Source organism: Asparagus officinalis, chromosome 9, assembly GCF_001876935.1.
Source record: "Asparagus officinalis chromosome 9, Aspof.V1, whole genome shotgun sequence".
In the NCBI taxonomy this organism is placed as follows: Eukaryota; Viridiplantae; Streptophyta; class Magnoliopsida; order Asparagales; family Asparagaceae; genus Asparagus; species Asparagus officinalis.
This window is the reverse complement of record NC_033802.1, coordinates 40,809,016-40,831,923: the sequence shown is the minus strand read 5'-3', so window position 1 is coordinate 40,831,923 and position 22,908 is coordinate 40,809,016. Positions and strand designations below refer to the sequence as shown.

Sequence of the window (22,908 nt, the reverse complement as noted above, 5' to 3'; positions counted from 1 at the left end):
CTTGGTTTTGTATAACAGTAATGAAAAGATTTTTCTAAGAGATTTAGCTTGGAGTTATACATAAAAATGTTTTTTTTTAGTATTAACTAGTCTCAGTTAGAATGTTTAAGTATAGGAGGGGAAGTCACTTCAGCACAGGAGAGTGTGTCTCCACATTTTTCCGGAAGTGATTGAGAGCGTGGCAGAAGACACGCTGGCAGGCTGAGTCATTCCTCGCTTTACAGGTGTCGGCTAATGACTGGAGGGGAAGTCACTTCGACATGGGAGAGTGTGTTACCGTAATTTCTGAGAAGTGATTGAGAGCGTGACAGAAGGCACGTGGGCAGCTGATAAGTCATGAAGACCATCAGGCTAGAATCTGGATAAGACTTGTCCGAGGTAGATTGGAATGCTGACGTATACTCTGGGGGAGAGGCTTGAAGCAGAGGTTATTCCTTAACTTAGTTGACAACAGGGAATGTCCATCAAGTCATCTTCGTAAGTTTCCAAGTAAGTGGTCGAGTGCCCTTGGTGGGTTGTCTTCAACAATAGGGTCGGCTGACCCTTCCTTTCATGTCGGCTTGAAAGAATGTCGACTTGATGAGTCGGCGGGATTGAGGTCTCTGTTGGGCTTGGACCACTAAGTTAGTTAGTTAAGGCTGATTTGCTAGGGCTATGATTGTATCATTTTGCACATACATGTATCTTGGGTGAGTAAACACTATAACATTTACAATATAGTTATATTTCTTTGTTGTTTTCTTTATTATTTTTCTATATCAGATGAAAGATTCCAGAAAGCAGCTTCTTTGCTCTTGCATTGAAGAGTGTCTAAACACCATCAGCTCAGATCAATACCATGACCTGCAACCTCACAAATTTTTTTAAGAAATCAAAGGTTAAAACGAAAATAGATAGACTATCTCCTACATTCTTTCACTTTATACACCAACTTATGAATTAAATTATTCATTAATTTCGAGCTAAGAAGAGTTGAGAAATCTAATCGTGAATTTGTTTGAGAGAAGGTCAATTATAAGATTCATTAGTTAGAATTTCTTTTTGATAAATAATTAATTGGAAGTTTAAGAGGTTAAGTATGAGAACTTCTCACAAACTTTAGTTTCAATCTTCAAGTAGCCTTATTTCTCAAAGTATTCATCTATAGTTCAGACTATAAAAAATTTCTAAGAATGAGCATGTAATTTAATTCACATGATGAAGTAAAAGAAGATGAAATTGTTTACATACAACACATATAAAACTGTGTAATCTCTCCTCACTTATAGAACCTAAAATTTTCACTAAAGCACCCAAAAATCACATGAGATAAAATTAAGTGACAAAATAAAGTCGACTTATATTTAACAAAATGGATGAAGAGAAGGCAGAATTATATAAACTTGATATATACTATATCGAAATTCTTCGTCATTTGCAGTTCCTGAAAGGAAAAGAAAAGAATTAGAAGCAAGTGAAATAATAATTTTCTCTAAAGATTATATACTATCTGCTTCTTTTCATCATATGCTTAGAATATTTATAGGTACGAATGAAGACTATAAAAATTCATTACTGATTTTTAAACCATAAAAAAGTGGCTCTTTGATACCATTCCAAAGTAACTGAATTACATATAAAGACTAATAACAAAATATAACTCTAATTGCATTTAGTATGTGTTATTAGACATTAAACCCGTGAAAACATTCAAGCCTATAGTGGGCTTTGCATGCTAATCCACGTCCATAACAAGATGCTTTGAGTTATAACAAACATACCATTCAAAGTTATAGTATAGTTTATAAAATATATTATAGTATAATTACGTACAGATATATTAAAATATATTTTAGTATACATTCTTCTTTTATGTATAATACACTGTAAATATAAAGTTTAGTATAATATAGATATATCAAACTATGGTAATTATTTATATCATACATTAATTTTAAGTGTACATATTTGTTTGATTATAATTATAATTATATTATAATGTATAATATAATATAGATATAAAGTTCATTAATTACTAATATCTAAACTTCAGCATAAACATTTTGTACTATAGTTTAAAAGCATATATTTAACTATTCTAAATATATGGTCGGATGTTATGTGAAAATTTTGTAGGGGTATAGTTTATGTATGTACGCATGTAGACACATTTGGTGTCCTTTTATTGGGATCTTCAGTTTAAGCATAGAGAATAAGTAGGTCAAGATTTTCTATGAAACACATCAACATAATTAGAACTATACATCCTAAAGCAAATGATACATGACAAAATTCTTTTAGCATTAAAGGATAGACTCGGTGATTATCGCACACAAAGAATCTCTCTTTATGGAATTATCTTTTTTTTCCTAAATCTTTTTGTCTCAATTTAAGAAAGAGATGTCGTTAAGAAATGAGTTTCTCCTATTACACCACACACCACATTCAAACTTCAATTTAGATAATATAAATGCATTCATCCAAGCACAAAAGTATTAAAAAAATGTGAATAGATGGAACTCATGTCTCAACTTCATCATTAGCTCCTCCAACACACTCCTCCACCGAAACCTTCATCACCACCTCTACATCCACATCTGCTGCCTCGATCGAATTATGCACCACCACTTCCTTCATCAGACCCACCATCTTCGTCAGATCCAAGCAGGTCTTTTAGTATACGAACGACCCATCTTCCTTCAATTTCCTTGCATTGGTAGAGCAAAGAAGAGTAGCAGGGGGAGTAGAACTTGGACACTTTAATCATTTGATTTGACAGAGTATTTGTTATGTGAAGTGTGGGAGAGGGGGACCTAGGAAGGAGATTATATAGGGAGTGAAATGAAACAGATGGAAGTTGGAGGGGTTTATGATAATTTGTTGGAGGTATCAAGAGGAGCTCACTTGTCAAATGTGTTAATGCACGAAAAGAAGCTTTTCCAAACTGTTAGTTTTCTTCTCTATGAAATGTTTCCATTAGAGGGACATCAAATTTTCCTTCATTAGAAATTCTAAGTTTTGTCAGGACCACTTAAAATAGAATTAGAGAAGTGTGAACTATTTTCTATATTGGTTTGTGTCTCTTAGGCGCTATAAACTATTGAAGTCTGAATAAAATGTTTCATTTATGCCTTTACATATGCACACATAAACACCAAGTTATTGTTAACAATTCGATTAGATAATGATTAATTTATTAATTTAATTAGAGTTACATAATTAATTAGTTTTATTTTTATTTAAACCCACTCTAGATAAGATATAAACGTTATATGCAGCTGACAAACACTAAAAAATTTAAGTTTAATTATAATCTTATACTATTAAAAATCTAATGTTTAATATAATTTTGTACTATTATAATCTAATTGGAGTAGCATTATTACATAAATAATAATTTCTACAGCATATTAAAACATCATACACTTGATAATCTAATAGTGTTATAATAATTAATTTAATTATTATATTAGATTTAATTTATTTAATAATCTAAAGAATAGTCATACTATAGTATAAACCTTTAATTAATGTGATTTAATAAGGTTGGGAGTTATGATAATATAGTAAATTGGTTAATTTGATGAAAGACGAAGGGCGTTTTTAGAAAATGAAAGTTGTCTAGTACTCCCTCTTTTAAAGGGAGAATGATTTAAGGAGTGTTCCTTGATTTAATTTACAAAAATATAAATTCTTTTACAATTATCTTATATTAATACGTATTAGTAGTTCAATGATGACTTAAATCCTCTTGAAAATTTGGAAATTTGATTATATGAGTACGTTCAAACCCTATCCTCATGTCATGATTTAGACTATTGATGTGTTTGTTATGAATACGTTAAGATTGCAAGTGTACAATCAAGTTATAGTATAGAAAAATATTGAATCCCATGAGGAAGGTGTTGTAAGAATTAATCAAAATTGGTTCTTAAGTTGCGTGTGTGACAATTAGGAGTAATAAAAATGTGATTGTGGAGGGATATGAGGAGAGCGGTTGTGACTATATGCAAATAAAAAAAACTAGATTGAGAGTAGAGAAAGAAAGATGAAGAAATAGAAGGAAAATAAAATCAATAATCAAATAAAGAAAAATCAAGAATAAAGAGGAAATTAAGAATGTAAAAGATGGAGGATTCAATTAGAGATATGAGGAATCTAGAATTAAACCCACTAGCCAATTTCAATTATAAAATTATGGATTATCCTCTTTTTATCATATTTAATTTTAGATTTATTAAACATAGACTATCAAACCACTTAAGGAAAGCATAACCTATCAAATTATCATCTAAGCAAAATTAACATTCATGAAAAGAATAACAACTAGATAATAATTCTAAAATTCCTCTTACCAATTAGTTTTCTAATTGATTATCCTAAACATGATCATTTTAAGCGTAAGAGAGTAATTCACAATTTATAAAAAGAAATTAGACTAGTTTCATGCAATTCTAAAATTCCTACAAAAATTAGTTCCACATCTTAGAAAATAAAAACAAATAAACAAAAGGGAGAGAATGAAAATAAAAACTAACTCCAAAGAGGGTTCTAGCCTCTAAGTGAAAGAACGAAAATAAAAACTAACTCCAAAGTGGGTCCTAGTCTCGAAGTGAGAGAAAAATAACTCTAATTGATTGTTGAATAGAGTTATTAGAAGGAGAGAGAATTTATTCAGATTCAAGAGTTTTATTTGGAGGCATTCTAACTTGATTATCGACCTGTTTCCCTGACTGTAGTGAATGGATTATATTCACTTGGGGTTGGCCACGGGTTGAATCAGAAATGTTCCTTTTTCTCTCTCACTCACAGTACTAGCTAGTTGACCAAGTTGGGTTTCTAACCTAGCTATGACTTGGGTGTTGGAATTGAGAATTTGTCCGATTGATTACATGAAGGAATTCAAAGTGTTGAAAGTTTGAGTCAACAAGTTGGTAGTCTATGTAGAAGCTTTAATCATGGTCTCCAAACCTTTTTTTAGAACATTAAGATGTTTATCATGATCAAAACTTAGAGGAATATGACGTAAAGATTGATGGTGAGGAGACTAATTTAGACATAACAGATTTGATTATTAAAAATAATTTTGAGAACTGAAAGGAACTGTGTTTCCCATAGAAAATTGTTGGTTTGAAGAGGGAGTGAAGTTTCGATTTCGGAGTAGTTTCCCTGATTCCATGTAAAATTCGGGTGACTTCTCCAATCTGGATTGTAAGTTAGAGAAAATGGATCATTCACAGGACACTGGAGTACAACGTTTATTTAATCTAGTGGTTGATTGTTTCTTAAGAAAGGACATTCCTTTGAAATATGAGATGGAGAAAGACACTTGTGACAACCTGGGTAGAAACTTGATTGATTTGAGCTGGAGCTCGTTCTTTGAATTCTAAAGCTTCTAATCTACGCATGATTGTAGCCATTTTTGCTTCAGAGGCTATGGTTGTCTCTAAGGACAAACTACTGGATTTAGGTTGGAGAACTGATGAAACTCTGTCATCACAGTGTTCCCACTGCATGATTTTCTCGGATAAACTCTCTAAAAATTTTCAAGCTTCATCTGCATTTTTCTTTATGAAATCCCCTTGACACATTGATTCTAAGGAAGTTTTTGAAAAATAATCCAATCCTTCATAGATGATTGGCATAATCACTATTTCTTAAGACAGTTATATTGGATAAGAATATCCTTAAATTTGTCAAAATACTTCCAGAATGACTCTCCTAGGACTATCTTAAAGTTTTGAATGATGTTTCTAAGCTTAACCATTTTGTGGATAAGAAAAAATTTCTTTAAAAAAACGGTGACAAATTCATCCTAACTTGAGATAGAATTTGTACATTTCTTAATTTTGTCCATAAGGGCAAATGGAATGAATCCAAGCTTAATCGCATCCTCAGATAGTTCACTAATCTTAATCGTAAGACAAACTTCCTCAAACTCGGAGATAAAGATACAAGCGTCTTTAGTTTCATTTTCTAATTATTTTGGAAGCATGTTTATGTAATGCGGTCTAAGCTCAAAATTAGTTCCATTTACATTGGGAAGCTTAATGCAAGATGAGATTGCATTCCTAGTTAGGTAACACATATCTTGAAGAACGAGTAGATTAGCTATTTCAAAGGATAGTTCAACACGAATTAAACTATTGATGACATCCCTAATCCAAATTTGCATGCACCGAAATAAATTCTTTTATAATTTTTTTAAAAAACTAAGAAAAACAAAAGTTGGTTTTTTAGGGAAAAAACAAAAAGATCTGAAAGATAATGAGAAGAAGGAGAAGGAAAAACTAATAGAACAAATCAAAAGCAATCATTTCATGTCAATCACTTTAAATTCTAGGGTTAAGCCTAGACTTAACTAGACCAGCTTCTAACCAAAAACTCTTTTAGTAAAAAGATTGAAGTTTACTTGGTCAGCTAGCTAGGTAAGGATAGAATTAGAGGGAGATCAAAGATCGATTAACTACTTCATTCCTTGCGGAGCACTTTACGCAACCCCTAAACCTTGTCTTAGACACTAATGGATTCAAATAAACTTAAACCGGTTCACTTGAGATTTTTTATTCCTTAATGAACTGGAGTCCTTAGGGGCCAACGTCTAATGAGTTTTAAAAGGTTTGGGTTTGTGTAGTGAGGAACTAGTGATTTGTGGGCTAAGAAAATGTTGATAAAATCACTCACCTTATTTTGATTAGGGGTTTTTGCCCTTAAGAATATTTTCAGGTGTGTGCCAAATCAAGATGCTCAAATCACTTGGGTGAATTCCTATTGACTATATGCAATGCAACCCTAGGAATTAAAATCAACTGCAAAAGGATGTAAAAAATCTTTTTATTTTTTAATTAGGGTTAACAATTAAACAAATGTGAGAAAGAGAACTCGTACTTGATATTATTATCTTGTTAGTAAATGTCTAAGTGGAGGGTGAAATTTATTATGGTCGATAAAAGTAAAATTTTTTAGATCCTAATTGTCTCTACTTGTGAGGAACTAACTATAGAGTGAAATTAAAAATACTAGAAAGAAGAGTTACCACAAACAAATCTCCAATCTTCAATCTTCAATCTTCAAAATGGTTCCTTCACAAGAAAATACACAAATTAAAGAACCAAAATATAAAAATCCTAATTATAAGCACCCTCCTCGGCAACGGTGCAAAAACTTGGTGTGGTTGTTTGTGAATATGTCGAGATTACAAGTGCACAATCAATGTATAATATAAAAAATATCGAATCTCACGAGGAAGATGTTGTAAGAATTAATCAAAATTGGTTCTTAAGTTGCGTTTTTGACAATTAGAGTGATAAAAGTGTGATTGTGGAGAGATGTGGGGAGAGTGATTATGACTATATGTAAATAAAAACAAAATTAGATTGAGAGTGGAGAAAGAATGATGAAGAAATGGAAGAAAAATAAAATCAAGAATCAAATAAAGAAAAATCAAGAATAAAGAGGAAATTAAGAAAGTAAAAGATGAAGGATTCAATTAGAAATATGAAGAATCTATAATTAAATCCACTAGCCAATTTTAATTATAAATTATGGATTATCCTTTTTTTATCACATTTTACTTTAGATTTATTAAGCATAGACTATCAAACCACTTAAGAAAAGCATAATCTATCAAATTATCATCTAAGCAAAATTAACATTTATGAAAAGAACAACAACTAGATAATAATTCTAGAATTCCTCCTACCAATTAGTTGTCTAGTTGATTATTCTAAACATAATCATTTTAAGCGCAAGATAGTAATTCATAATTCATAGAAGAAATTAGACTAGTTTTATGCACTTCTAAAATTTCTACAAGAATTAGTTCCATATCTTAGAAAATAAAAATAAAGAAACAAAAGGGAGAGAATGGAAATAAAAACTAACTCCAAACAGAGTTCTAGCCTCTAAGTGAGTGAATGAAAGAAAAAAAAATAAACAAAAATAAAAACTAATTTCCAAGAGGGTTCTAGCCTCTTGGCAAATAGTGTAAGAAAATAAAATCTAAACTATGCAAGAAAATAAATATGTACTATAAAATAATTGTAAGTAAATAAAAACATAAAAGTAAATCTACTCTACAAGGCATGAAAGTAAATCTAATTTAAGAGGATTCTAGCCCCTTGAATATCTGAAGCAAGAGAATAAAATATTACAAGAAAAATAAAAAATAAAAGAGAAAATTTACATTGTAAGAGGGTTCTAGCCTCTTGATGAAGGTAAATCTTCATCTTGATCTTCATCTTCATCTCATCTTTATCTTCATCATCAAACGAAGAGAAGAAAAGAAAAATATGAAGAGGTGAAAAATTATTTTATTAATTATAATAAAAAATTATAATTTTGGAAGGTCTTCTCAATTAAAAGTAACCATCTACTCTAAATGGAGTTTTTATAAAAAATTTCACACTTAAACCCCTCACCCTCTCTCCCCTATTTATAGCCTACAGCAATCAATGAGAACCTCTGGATTTTGCTTGGAGATAAAGGATTAAACCGTAGCCATAAAATAGTTTCTGTTACGAACCAATCGGTTTGCCAATCAGTTGGCCAATCGATTGGTCAATCAATTAGTTTGCGCAGATTTATTTTTTTATTGATTTATTGACCCGATTTCTTCGTGGATCCTTGAGTTTGCTTGGGTCTTCTTTTGTCTTCATATTTGGACTTCAATAAATGCTAGAAAATTAGAAAATTTGAGTCTTTTAGGCTTTCATTCATTAATCTTCATTAACTTGTAAATTACGATAAAAACAAGGTATTAGTGATATATTTATTTAAAGAAGATAGATAATAAGGGTATAAAAATATAATATAAATGTGATTATCAACTGTCCTATAGATAAGAAATGAAAAAGAAAGGAGTGAAAAAAATCTATTTGTGAAATTACCATTTTACCCTCCAAATTACAATAGGAATGAGGGGGATGTTCTCCGTTCATCTAACTTTCATTACCCTCACCAAGTCTTTTATAGATTAAGTATAGATAGATATTGATTCCTTGATTTGACGGTGGGAGGGTGTACTAGCCTGAAATTGAAGATTTGGAGAGTAAATTTGCGATTACGCAGATTTTGGGGGCAAGTTTGCAGTTACGGAAGATTTGGATGTGGCGCAAGTTTGCAATTACAGAACATTTGTGGGGGTATTATGGCAAATAACCCAAAAATGAAATTGTGATCATGTATAGGGGGAAGGAACAGCAAACAGCTAAATGGCCACTTCAAAAACTGAATCTACTTCCACTTCCCAGATCTCTACACGCCAAACTCTCCCTCCCTCTCTCTAGAAAGATCCCTTCTCTCTCCTCGCCCCAATGCCCGAAACGTTCCGACACGATTAGCCGAAACCCTCGCCGATATGAGAAAGAAAAGCGTCCCTGATTGGCTCAACAGTTCACTTTGGTCCTCCTCCAACCCCTCCAACGACGATCGCATCTCCCGATACGCTACGAACCCCTCCCCCGAGTCGCTGCCGCCTCCCGCCGTCCGGTTCGCAGAACCTTCTCCTCCTCCGCAGCCGTCTCCGCCGGTTACCGATGATCGGGATCCCGATGACCTGAAACCCCCTAATCTCTCGCCGGACGAGGCTTCGCGCCAGGCTTTGCTCATAGCGGAGGTGAGGTGAAGAATTAGGGTTAGGATCTAGGGCTTGTGTGATTGTTTAAGTTGAGAATTTGATGATTTGTCCATTTCTGGATTGTTAGGTTTCGAAGAAGGTTATAAATGTTGGGGAGTTGCAGAGATTAGTGTGCCAGGGGATTCCGGATGGTGATGAAATTCGAGCGACTATATGGAAGGTATTTGGTTGTTTTTATTTCTTAATTCATTTCTTATTGCTTTTCACCTAAAAAGAGAAATTATAACTTGATCAAATTTAAATAATCGGTATTAAGAAGAAAAAAAATCTATGGATAGTCTTCACTCAGATCCTAATCCTTATACATATAATACTTATGTTTGTGCAAAAATAAAATTTCCATTTATTTTTGTCCCTGTTACATTAAGAGTACGGGGTTCAATTTAGGATCTTCTCAGTGCTGGTTTTTCCAGTCCGTTCTCATAATATAAATAAATTCAGGTTGAACGAAAATTAAGCTTACTTAAACAGCTTAACAAGCTTAGCTTCGTGTGGGCATGTATAGACTTGGGCTAGAAATCAAGGTTGAATCATGAGGCTTAATATTCACCAGTAAGGATTGGGTGGACTTTTAAGATAATGTCGTTTTTAACTTCTCTTTGGATCCAATAATTTGTTGCTTTCTAGTGCTAACATTATAGAAATAATGATGACGGCAAATTGATTTGAATAGTATAATAGTAAGATGTTTGCAAATTTGCTAGTTATTGAACTGGTGCGACTTGAAAGGTGTAATTTAGCATTGTTCTGCATTACGATATGTATCTACTTAGTTGACAAATGGTAGACTATCAAGCGTACTAACTAGATCATCACTAAGGTACCCGGACATAAAGCATGGCAGATATGCCACTATTTTTTTTGATAAGCACATATTTATAAATTGGTTGCTTTGAACTATAAAGTTTGGTTACTCTAGATCAAAGCAGGTAACTATTAACCCTAAACTATATACCTGGATATTTCTATAATGAAGCCGTACCCGTGCCTGACATACCAAACAACGACACGTATCAAACACTCCCTTGGACATTTCTATCATGAGTTGTAGTCATACTAGACACTAACACACATTGGGTAGTAATTGAATATACGCATATAGTTATTCTGACGTGCATCAGTTATATAATGCATGCATTAATTTAAAGCACTGATCATGTACTTCTTGGATGTTTATCCTAGACTTAACATCCGCTTTCTGAAACTCATTGGAGAGGGTCGGATCCGTTTTAGTCCATACCTAGTTCAGAGCTATGATTTAAACTTCGTTTGGGTATCTAGTTTAAAAGCAAGTGGCTTTCCAATTTAAAATCTACATAATAAAAGAAAAATATTATTGATCTTTTGCAAATTATTAAAATATATGTAATATAGTCATGTCCCCTTTACCTTTTATAAATTTGATGTGTCCTGTATCTGCATCCGTACTGGGACCTGTATCAGTATTCATGCAACCAGTGTAGAAAATAACGCGTTCTGTAGCGCAAAATAGCGCATAGCGTAACGTAGAGCCACACAATCGCTACGTAGCGCTGGAAAATAGTGCAGAAATAAAATAATGTATGCTATTTTACCCATAGTGTATGCTTTGTAAAGCGTTTTCATAGCACTCTATAGCTTAGGTTAAATTATTCAAGGGTTGGGATTAATTTTTAAAAGAATTTTAATGGCTGTGATTGAGTTTTTTTCCTCAAATTAATCAGATTTTGCACTGAAAACATTAAAAAGAGACCAAAGAATTACTAACTACTTTTTTTTTCTAATTAATCAGATTTAGAAGTAATAAAAATTGTACTTCTCTTTCAAAAATAAAAGTTGTAACTTCACTTGGATTAATATTAGATGTTTTTACATTTATGATGTTCTATTACCTATTAGAACTTACTGTGGTAGTATCTGATGCAAGGTTTTAAATATCCGCCGACATGGTCGACATGTCAGTTTGAGGGCTTGAGCAACACGACATGGGCGTTTTCAAGTTGTATGTCGGTTTTCAGGGCCAAATCGGAAATGTCGGGACCATATCGGGTATATCGGCCTATTTTTTGGCCTTAAAAAATCGGCCGATATGATCCTTTTTTTAGATCTGTTTTTTGTTATCGGGTTTGGGCTTAGTGATAAAAACCCAAACTCGTTTGACCCGTTCTCATGTTTAAGGGTTTCTTATGAACCCGATAGAAAGAAAAGAGAAAATTTAGGGCTATAGCGGATTTGAGAATCAATCACTCCTTTTGTGAACAGCGACGCCCTTCCCCTACCTCCATCTCGGATCCCCGTCGTCCATCTCCCGTTATGCTTCAAAATCCAAACCCCAATCGAACCCGAGGGCGACAAGGTATCCCGTCATCGGGATAAATGGAAGAGGGTGGTTGGTGACTCATCTGAAGGACCTCGAGCAGACGAATAAAAAAAAGAAGAAGAGCCTCGGCACTGCCTCCCTGCGACGTCCCGTCGTCGGCACTGCATCTCTGCGACGTCGGAATCCACCCATCACCAGCGCTACCTCTAGAATTTATAAAGTATGCTTATATTGAATTTAGGAATGCTTAGATTACATTTAAGACATAATATTATACATATACGCATCACTCGATATATGGCAATCCGATATTTAGTCCATGTCCCCCGATATATCCCTGATTTCCGCTATCCGATATGGATTTTAGCCTGTCCGACATGAACCCGACATCCGACATTTAAAACCTTAGTCTGATGTATATCTTTTTTAACAACTACACTTTTGGAATGATTGTTAAGGCATAACGTAGTTGATTTTGATGCGAAATTGTGATGATATATTGATTTGTGATAGTATTTATATGATGATATGTTTGAGAACTGTGATGATTATTCATATTATTTGATTTTGAATATTATGTATCTATAAAATATTTAAATAATAATAAATTATTTAACCTACGTTAAGGGTTACGCTATTTTACGTTTTACGTTAACCGGATGTGAGTATTATGCTATGCGTTATCGCTATTTTCAACATTGCATGCAACATATACCCTAAAACATAATCTGTCTAAGCAAGAGAATACAGTAAAACCTGACAAAAGTCAGAACTATCTACAATCTGGTGTGTATTTGGCGGTTGGAAGTGTTAACACCTGAGAATTTTGTATTCGGGTGTTGGAAGTGTTAAAACCTGAAAACCCTAACCCGTTGATGCTCCTACATTGATATCATTTGGTCTTCAACCAGAATTTCATGTACATGTAGCTAAGTTGCCTCCTGTTGCGCCTATCATTTTATTTTAAGACTCTTAACAAGATAACTTCTGCAGTCAAACAGAACACTTTGCGTTTAATTAACAAGGACGTTAATGAATCCTACCCAAATTGTTCTTAAATTCATTAAGATCAAAGACCTTCACATGTAAGTAGCACACTAGCTTTTACTATAAATTCAGTCAATTGTGCTCAATTAGGACGAAAGAGCCAATAAGTCTTAAGTTAATATTTATTAAAAAAGTCTCAAACTACGCTAATGCTCGATTTGATTGGCTTAAACTCGCACCTAGCCTACTAATATTTGCATCAGATAGTTGACAAATGGCATAAGTTTTTACCCATTGGTCCAATCTTTGTCTGCTCAGCTTATTATGTCTTTCATTTCTAAAGGTTGATCGGAGGTTCGGAAGTCTCCTCTCAAGTTTGGCAATTCAGTCATCTCTCTTTGCATTTACTGACCATGGTGGATATAAAAAGGGATTTCAAAGCAAATAAACAAGAAAAGATACTTAGCAAAGTAAAAGGGAAATGTGATGGTTGTAACGCACTGATACCGGAATGTTTGTGCTCCTAAGAGTTAAGATTTAATGTTGATATTCTTGTTTTGCTTGTGGAATGAAGTATCTAAATGTAAGCTGGTAATGTAAAGGATGATTTAGGAGATTTTTAGAGCCGATATATCACAAAAACTGTATTAAGACATATGAATGGATTTTTGGAAAGCCTTATAATAAGAATGATTGTCCTCAAAGCTAGGATATATAATAGGATAAGAGCTACACGTGCATTTTTTTTTTTTTGTGGTGAAGGAAAAAAGGAATAGAACCTACACTTTTCAGGGCAGACAGAAAACATGGATGAAAGTATTGCAGGTAGAAGACAGACCGGATAGCAAGAGGAAGAGTAAGATAAAGTAGCAAGACTTTTTTGTAAATTGCAGCTTTTAGATAGGTTATATGAAGATGAAGATGCCACAAACATATCTTCTTAAGAGAAGTCCTATATGTGTGTGTGTGTGTGTACTTTTTCTGGAATATTTCGTTGTGTGGACCAAGTTTGATGTTTAGTTATTGTTAAAAGCTGACTGAACTGTCCTTATGACTTCAAACTTCAAACTGCTTGACAGGTAAGAGCCAGCTCCTATGTTTTTCTTTCAACCTCGTCTCCTATGTGTCTCTTTTAACCACAGCTCCTAATAAAATCAAACTCTTGTTTGATTCAGTGCATTTGGACGAAGGCCAATTATCTTAAGAAAATATTTTAAGATGCCTCAAGTAATAAGAAGACAATTTCCTTTCCATTTTAGATTGCCACACTTGGTTTCAGGCATCGACAACAGCGTCCATATTCTTCCTTATACGGTGATATTCCTGACAATTTACTCGCTGTATTCTTTCCAGAAACTTGGTGACAAGAAAACTTATGAGTTCACTCATGTAGAAAATGAATAGCAAGAATATGAGACTGCTTCTCCATAAAAAAGTTACCTTATTTAGATTTTCAAAGGTGTGCATTATTAAGCATCCCATCTAGAGTTCATGTAGTTTTGTTTTATTCTTATTTCTCTGAAGTTGATTACTTATTCTTTTTTTCTTTCTTGTGGCGAGCAGCTTCTTTTACGGTATTTGCCAAACGATCGCGCACTATGGCAGCATGAACTGGATAAGAAGCGGTCCCAGTACAAGTCTTTTAAGGATGACCTTCTGCTAAATCCTGTAAGTCTGACAGTTGTATCAGAGTTTGAGGTTAATACTCATAGTGAATTTTCATGTTCTTGTATAGAACTATACTATATCTATTGCTTGAAACAATTTTTTGATGTTGGGAAAGATATCCATGTAGTAATGTAATTAGTCATGGATATATATAGTGTTAACATATGTGTTTGTTTTATATTTATACACTATTTTGCATGTTTCTGATAGCCTCTATTGTTAGTCAGTCAGAGATCACCAGAAGGATGGAAGAATCTGCGGGTCTCAAAGAGGAAGATTTGAACTCTGGAGGAAGTGGCTTTCTTCCAAGAGCTGAGATTCCTCATGGGGAACACCCTCTGAGCCTTGGATCAACGAGTGTCTGGAATCAATTCTTCCAGGTACTTATTGTTGTGTTTAAATAGTGATATCTGTAAATATATGCTACTTTGTAGACTATTGTTATATTGTCTATTATGCATTCATATTGTTGCATTGTGTACCTATGGTACTTCGTTAAAGTTTTGTGTATACATGTTTGTTGCGTGCACTTACGGTATCATGCTGAAAGTAAAGAAACATTTGAATACTCAATGTTAATCAGTATATCAGGATACAGAAATTATAGAGCAAATTGACCGAGATGTGAAGCGTACTCATCCGGACATGCAATTTTTTTCTGAGGATTCTTCCTTTGCCAAGTCTAATCAGGCAAGCATTTTGTTTTCTGTTTTTTGTTTTGTTTTTGATTTGTTTGTTTTTCTTTCCGGTTAGCAGCATGCGAATATTAGTTGGATTGTTAACTAACTGCATCCATTGAATTATTTCTATTGTTTCAGGAGGCATTGAGAGACATACTCATTGTCTTTGCTAAACTAAATCCAGGTATAAGATATGTGCAAGGGATGAATGAAGTTTTGGCACCATTATTCTACGTGTTCAGGAATGATCCAGATGAGAATAATGCTGTGAGTATGGAGTAATCCTCTTTGTACCTGTACTTGATTCATATAATTGTCTGGGTCTGGGTGTTTTGTTTACTTAAATTACGGGTTTGGATTTCAAGGTCTAATATGCAGGCTTCTCTGGCTAATTCACATAAAGATTTGATTTGTTTGCGTGTCACATGCAGTCTGCAAGTGAAAAAGGCATTTTGCATAGGAAGTAGTTGCTCTATGAACTAGGTCCTACTCATTCCTTATGAAAGTACATGGGTACATCTACATGTAGTATTGACACTTTTACCATGAAGCTGTACTGGTGTTGAACCCCACACTTTCTATGACACTCCGAAACATTTAAACGCCTTTTTCAATTTGATGATGTATTGTATACTTTAATTTCCTTTTGGAAATCTGCTGAGTACATTTTGGAAACTTTCACCGTTTTCAAACAATTCTATGTACTTATTTGGGTCTAAAACTTTCAATATGTATTTCCCTTCTGCCATGCATTATTGAAGAATCATTTTCATACCATTCGAATCAGAAAAAAATAACTTTTTTTACCTTGATTTTTTTATTTTTTATTTTACATATTAGTGTTGCATGGTTAATTGATGTGTAGTAGCTAGAGGCTTGAATGTCCTTACTATTTGTGAGGTCGACTCTGCCAATGTTCAGTGATTGCCGCCCAAGTTGACCCATGATTATCTCCATGTACACGGCATTTAATTGCTATAATAGTTGATTTATTTGTTTAGGCTCATGATTATCTCCATGTACACGACATTTAATTGCTATAATAGTTGATTTATTTGTTTAGGCTTGACCTCTTCTTAAAGAAATCATGCTCTATGGTTTTCTTATATAGTTGATGGCTCTGTATATATTATGTTTTAAAGATATGATCAACATCCTTGCTATTTTCTTGTTTCTTTTGCTATAGGCCAACGCAGAAGCAGACACATTTTTTTGTTTCGTTGAGTTGTTGAGTGGGTTTAGGGATAATTTCTGCAAGCAACTTGACAATAGTGTAGTTGGCATTCGTTCTACAATTACTAAACTATCACAGCTTCTCAAGAGACATGATGAAGAGCTGTGGCGTCATTTGGAGGTTACAACAAAGGCAAGTTTGACATAATTTAAATTGCTAGTTTCTTATACTTTTTCTTTTAAAAGAATTATATACTTGTATTTTGGTGCTTCATTATTTCAGAAGTATTTGATCACCACTATTTCAATTGTTAGTTTTTTTTGGCTTCAAGATGATGAATTTTTAACTATCTCAAGGAGTAGCTGTTGTTGTTGCTGAACTTTCATGGGATTACTGAACAGAAAAGACCTTAGACAATTTATATTCGTTAATTACTTCAAGTTAGTTTGTTTAAAAATAAATTGAAAAGCTTCTGTTATGATTCTTTAGGTATGTTTTCTTTTTTTCAGAAAAGGAAAGATAAAAGGAACTTAAATAATTGCTTGCTAGAATTTAGGTTATACCATTTCTCATCTTCCTTTCTTTCTTTATTGAAGGTTGGATATGTACTTGATCTTGCTTTACGTAAATATACTTCATAATTGGATTTATTTGTTCTATTTTTTTGTTGGGAATCCAATGGTAACCTTGTAGCCGTGTCACCAGTTGCCATCAACAGGGTAAAACGCATGCTTCAATACAGTCTTTTGATACTTTCACAGACTGCACCAGCACATCATATGCGCTCATATTTAATAAGGAGATATTTAGAGAGTAGATAAATTTAAGATTCTAAACAATATAAGAAAAATGAGAATGAGAATGTGAGTGAGCATTCTATTCTCACATTTATTCCATCACGTGCCTTGCTTCATTCCATTCTTGACTCTATTCCTGCCTAGGATACAAGGCGTAAAAGAGGAGAAAGAATCACACCTCACTCAACATTATATGAATCCTCATTCTAATTGCACCAAATTCATTCATAACAGACTCAAATCGCTACCACCTAGTTAGTAGATAATATTTAATAACTTAAGTCTCAACTAACTGTTAAGAGCTAACTGAACCAAAACTCTAGCCTGTTCTCATCTTACCTAAAAATAAGAAAAACATCTAAAAAACAAAAAAAAACAAAACCCATCAATTAGACATATCCAAAGAATTTTAAAGGCTAACCAAATCTATTGGCTAAATGCCTAAAATCTGCCAATGTACAAACTTCCCGACTTCCAGTCGATATCTCTGTATTCAAACTCATTTAGTTTGAAGCTGAAAGGATGTTATTCTGCACATGGCACCTGTTTGCAAAACTAAATGACTGCCTTTTATTCGAGTTATCCATCAGTAAGTTGTCTCCCTCATACACGCAATGTATGCCTAGTTTAGCCTTGATTCCTTTTTTATTTTGACTGTGTAACTTTTGTAGAGTCGCTTGCTGTTATCAACATCTTTTTAAGTGGGGAGGGGGGAAAATCTTATGCTCTAATTTCATTTGATATTGCAGGTCAATCCGCAGTTTTATGCATTTAGATGGATTACGCTGCTGTTGACGCAAGAGTTCAATTTTACAGACTGCCTCCACATTTGGGATACTTTGTTAAGTGACCCTGAAGGTCCTCAGGTATGAAAAAATTGCCATCAGGGACTTCTTTTTTTCTTTCATTTTCCTTTGTTTGGATCGGTGGTTAGGATATAATGCTCCTTTATAGGAAACCCTACTTCGAATCTGCTGTGCAATGTTGATACTTGTACGAAGACGACTCCTGGCTGGTGATTTCACATCTAATCTCAAGCTGTTGCAAAAATATCCGACCACAAACATCAGCCACCTCCTTCATGTTGCAAACAAGCTTCGGGGTGCATTAACTGGTTAAACTTTTAATTTATTTTGTTTTTCAGGACTTTCTGTTTGTATGTAGACTTTGTTGTCAATAGAAATGTGTATTTCAGATATGCCCCAATTGCAGAGCACATTGGCTTTTTTTGTGCCCTTTGAGCTTCATGGTTCATATTTATTCTTGAATTGCTTATATCGACATTGTTTTAGAGAGAAAAATCAATAGATGTGATATCTAAACATTTTTCTTTTCACATTATGTATTCTGTGGGTTTAGATGTTCTCTTAGGTCGTGGCCGATAAACGCTTGTATTTTGCAAGCACGTTTTATTACTGGTCGGAGAATGGTATTTATGATAAATTTTGTGTGACCGAGTATTTCAACTTTTAAGGTGGTGGTGCATTCTGAATAAAATTATTGTGCTGATCTTTTAAATCTGTAAGCGTTCATCCTTTTTACTTGATGAGGGGTATGAAACTTGCATAATCTGATTATGATTGGCCAGAACAAGTTGCATATCAAATTTCATAAAGCTTCTCATCTCCAATCTCAGAGCATGCTACCTCCCATAAAAGATACCCTCCAACCCTCGTTCTCGAGGAGGAAAAAGGTCAAAAGAAAGGTATAACTGTTTCCTCGTCGACAGAGGACGTTTTCTTGTTAAGAAGACTTGCACAAACAGAAAAACTGTAATTAATATGCCGAACAGATCATCATCATTCGGTTCCACGAAAAAAAAAAAAAAAAAAAAACAGTGAGCTTGTTATAGCTATTTGACTGAATATTCGACACAAATCACTCAGTAATTCGAAATATACAACTCTGAAGCGCATACTCCTCTTTTTTCCTTCCTTGAAACACACAGACCTAATCCTTTCTGTGATCTGCTGGAAAAAAAAAAATTAAAATAAAAAATGAACGTGCCAAGATCTGTTACAAATTAATCCTTTACTGATCTCACGATTCATCCCCCCACTAGATCTTGTGCAAACAGTGTTACAATTGCTAGATCTCAGTTGGCAAAATATGTATAATCTCTTCACTCTTCACAGCTGACGGGCCAAAAAATAGGGAACCGTTTGATGTTCAACTTGGTTTTTAATATCAACCGTCTTTCAAGTACCTTTAGTCACCACAGTTCCTGTTCTATCACTCACATTCGCCTCCTCCAAGCCACCACTCCCTTCACTCTCCATTTGACTCTCGAGAACTTCCAGTACGTTATCAGGGGGGCACTTATCTTTAGGATCTTTAGGTGCAGCCTGGCAGAAGCATTCAGGCCATGAGTTCGTGTAGAATGACTCGGGTCGAACTCTCTTATGGGGCTCACCAAACTTTGTCCGAGCCATAACATTACGAACTCTCTCTTCAAAGTTGGCTCCTTTGCCCTCCTCCCTGTCCATAAAAACCGGAGCCAATGCTTTTCTATTGGGCTGAATGATGGTTCGAAAGCCATAGTAGAGGCGGTGGCCCATGAGATTATTGGCAAAATTGCTTGGCCCATCATAAGTTGGCATGAATGTCTTGATAAGAGGCATACCATGTAGTCTACTGCTGAACCTACGAGTCCTTGGGCACTCTCTTCGAGCTTTTTTGGTGTTGTGATTCTCGAGGTGTGGAAAGAGGGTGCGAAATGGCTTCATGAAACGGTCACCGCCAAAGAGTTCGCCCGCAGCAATATAGATTCTGGTTCTGTTGTCGAATCCCAGGGAGCGTAAGATGAGACCCACCTGCATTGATGAAGGGAAAAAAATTAAGGAGATTATAGCAGTGAGCAGTAGCAGTACATCATGAAGTTCTTCAATGTATTAGAAATCCTTGTACATCATACTACATAAAGTAGCCCTGTACTGTGCGACATTTTACTTTTCACGGTACTTAGTTCTGCACAGTTCCGACTGGATAAAGTTTTCTATAGAGGGTCCTATATTAAAATCAGAGAAAGGAGATTGTTAAACTGTCCGTCAAAAATTGAAAATAGGTGCACTCAGTGTATAACTGTCTGTCATAAAGGTGCAATCAGTATATAACATCAGTGCAATCAGAATATTTTACCAATGCAATCACCAAAACTATAGGATTTCCCTCTACATGATTTTATATATAGGGCCCTCTGTAGGATTTCCCTTACCGGCTACCGTCTGAAGTTTATTGTTTATTGACTTATTCTGTCTTATTTGGCATGTGGTCACGATTTTCGGTCTACAGAATTGAAGATATCATTACTATCTTCCCTGTCATAGTGAAACAATGACTGAGGGAATGAAATATCAAATGTGCAATCAAAAGAATCATATACTTTCAGGGAATTCTACATTTTATTATTAGTTTCTATCTCAGACATTGTACTGATGATAACCGAACACAAGACATTGTCAATTCTTTCATGATTTTTGCCAACTTTCTGGGCCATGCACCATAACTAATCCCAGATTGAAGTCTTGGATGACAATAACCTTTTGAGAGCTTAACTCTCAAAATAAGAAACTGCAGATGCGTTTAGAACAGATGCATTTAAAACATCTGCATTTGAAACCATGACACACGCACACGCACACACCCACTCACTTCCTAGGAAAGACTTGCACATCGTTCATCTACCAAACTACACAAGAGACTACAATAATGGATATTTCCACACAATGCATCTCAATCTAATGCATATTCCTAGAGTAAAAGACCATGTGTTCTCAAATTTCCTAATTCACATAATTTACAAAATAAATGGTTCTGTATAATAAAAGAAAAAATGGGGACATTCTGCTAGATACTTAAAGCATCAAAACCCCTCTCAATTGTTCACATGCATTGTTTGACATGATGCTGATAGAATGTGCAGATGGGTGAGGTACACAGAAGAATGAAGTTATGGATAATGCTGAGTTTGCCTTAGAACAAGAAGGCTAATTAAAAACATATTGGACTATATAAGTTTACTGGATACGCTACAGGCATTTGGATTGGCATGTGTACCACACCTCATTCGAATTTTAAGAAATCTGATCTATGGCCTACTCTTGAAAACGAAACTTATTAACTGCAAAACAGTGACAGAATTATTTACCTCTTCTGGAGTTAATGGGCACTTCCCAATAAGCCTCCTTTCTCTATAAACAAGTTCTTTCTCCTTGAAATTTTCTTTCCGGTACTTCACCAAGATCTTCTGTTCTTCAGGTGTAAATATATCCAGACATCTGAAATTTTTTTCACATTAGGATCTCAAGAAATCTTTAAAGCAATTAAATTAGATGCCACATAAAATCCCAGAAGATAGGTTATATTTGATTTCAGACAATCTAGGATATGGTTCTGAGTTAACATGTTTGAATGCATAAACATGAGATGTACAGATCCTACAGTCAAATTAAATTAAGCTCTCTAATTCCATGGATGATAACCATCAAATTAAGATTATATAACAAGCCTAAACTTGATAACCTGAACACACAGGATGCATGATCCCTTCCTATTCTCCAACAGATATCTAGAGGTAGAAATAATATCATAGATGCAGTAACCAGATTTCCTAAAGTGATGGAAATGGAGCCCTACTGATCGTGTCAGCTGTCGCTGCGGTTGATCAATGTACTGGATGCTTATCCATAAATAATTAAAGGAATTACAACCATGAAAAAGGAATGAAAATAAAATAACTCCAATCCTCCTCCTCCACAAGCTTCAGGCGAGATCAATACGTATCAGAGGCAACCAATAGGTGGTCTGGTGTGAGCAAAGTGAGGTACTATATTACCTGGGTACATCTATCTTGAAGCCGTACCCATACCCAACACGTACCCGTACCCATGTCCAAACTCATTGGACACTCCTTGCATATATGCAAACATTTATTTGGGCATGTACTCAATTAAACAATACGTGTTTTAATTTAGAGCACCTATCAAACATTTCCTGGACGTAAATCCTACACTTGACATCCACGTCTTGGAACTCGTTCCAAGCTATGATTTTAATGATTGTTTGGGTGTCTAGTCCAAGAAAAACGATCGTTTTTACAATTTATAATCCAGAAATAAAAGGAACATAAAAATGTTACAAGTAAATAACTTAATTCTCATAACAAGTGAACAAAAAAAATATTGATCTCATATAAATTATTAATTTAAATATATAATATATGCATATAAATATTTATATAGCCGTGTCCCCATACCCAACATTTTGCAAATTTACCATGTCTCGTACCGGTACTGGTATCTGTACCTATACCCATGTAACATAGGTGAGGTACAAATGCCACTGAACCATCCACTTTACAATCATGTTGGTACAAGTACCATACACCTTGTCACAAAATCATAAATTTTTTACGTATTGCCTTCTGACTTTAACCTAAAACTTAATTTCGGAAAAAAAATATTGTGTACCACCCTCTTTCTATTTTAAAAATTTCCATTATGACACGACTTGGTTCCATTAATCCTGTAGTTCATCAACTTTTTCTTATTAGATCACCCACTTTATTCTTCCCCATGATGCCAAGAAAATATCTAAGTTAGTTTTGGGCAATAAATTAATGGTGGTGATGCATATTTAAGAGACCTTGTAGAGAAGAAAAGAGGCATTTGACACCAAATATCAGAAGC

At 34.3% G+C, this 22,908-nt stretch overlaps 2 protein-coding genes across 2 annotated transcripts in view; one reads left to right on the top strand and one right to left on the bottom strand.

Moving 5' to 3' along the window:
• Nucleotides 9,223-18,557, top strand: LOC109824073 (TBC1 domain family member 5-like). Its single transcript, XM_020390594.1, has 9 exons — nt 9,223-9,595; nt 9,684-9,776; nt 14,466-14,570; nt 14,798-14,950; nt 15,162-15,260; nt 15,389-15,517; nt 16,437-16,616; nt 17,971-18,087; nt 18,176-18,557. The coding sequence occupies exons 1-9, from the start codon at nt 9,338-9,340 to the stop codon at nt 18,338-18,340; spliced, it is 1,299 nt and encodes a 432-aa protein (XP_020246183.1). The 5' UTR covers nt 9,223-9,337; the 3' UTR covers nt 18,341-18,557.
• The window catches only part of LOC109823998 (uncharacterized protein At1g04910-like), a 14,090-nt gene continuing 10,225 nt past the window's right edge, over nt 19,044-22,908 (bottom strand). Inside the window, 4 exon segments of the mRNA XM_020390488.1 lie at nt 19,044-19,829; nt 19,832-19,899; nt 19,901-20,034; nt 21,369-21,498. Coding sequence (XP_020246077.1) covers nt 19,420-19,829; nt 19,832-19,899; nt 19,901-20,034; nt 21,369-21,498 — 742 coding nt within the window. The 3' untranslated portion in view covers nt 19,044-19,419.

Bases quoted from the DNA above. Each gene is read 5' to 3' on its own strand.
- LOC109824073 (XM_020390594.1), top strand. From the start codon at position 9,338: ATGAGAAAGAAAAGCGTCCCTGATTGGCTCAACAGTTCACTTTGGTCC. The intron at 14,951-15,161 runs GTACTTATTGTT...TCAGTATATCAG, and splicing joins TCTGGAATCAATTCTTCCAG to GATACAGAAATTATAGAGCA. The intron at 16,617-17,970 runs GCAAGTTTGACA...TTGATATTGCAG, and splicing joins ATTTGGAGGTTACAACAAAG to GTCAATCCGCAGTTTTATGC.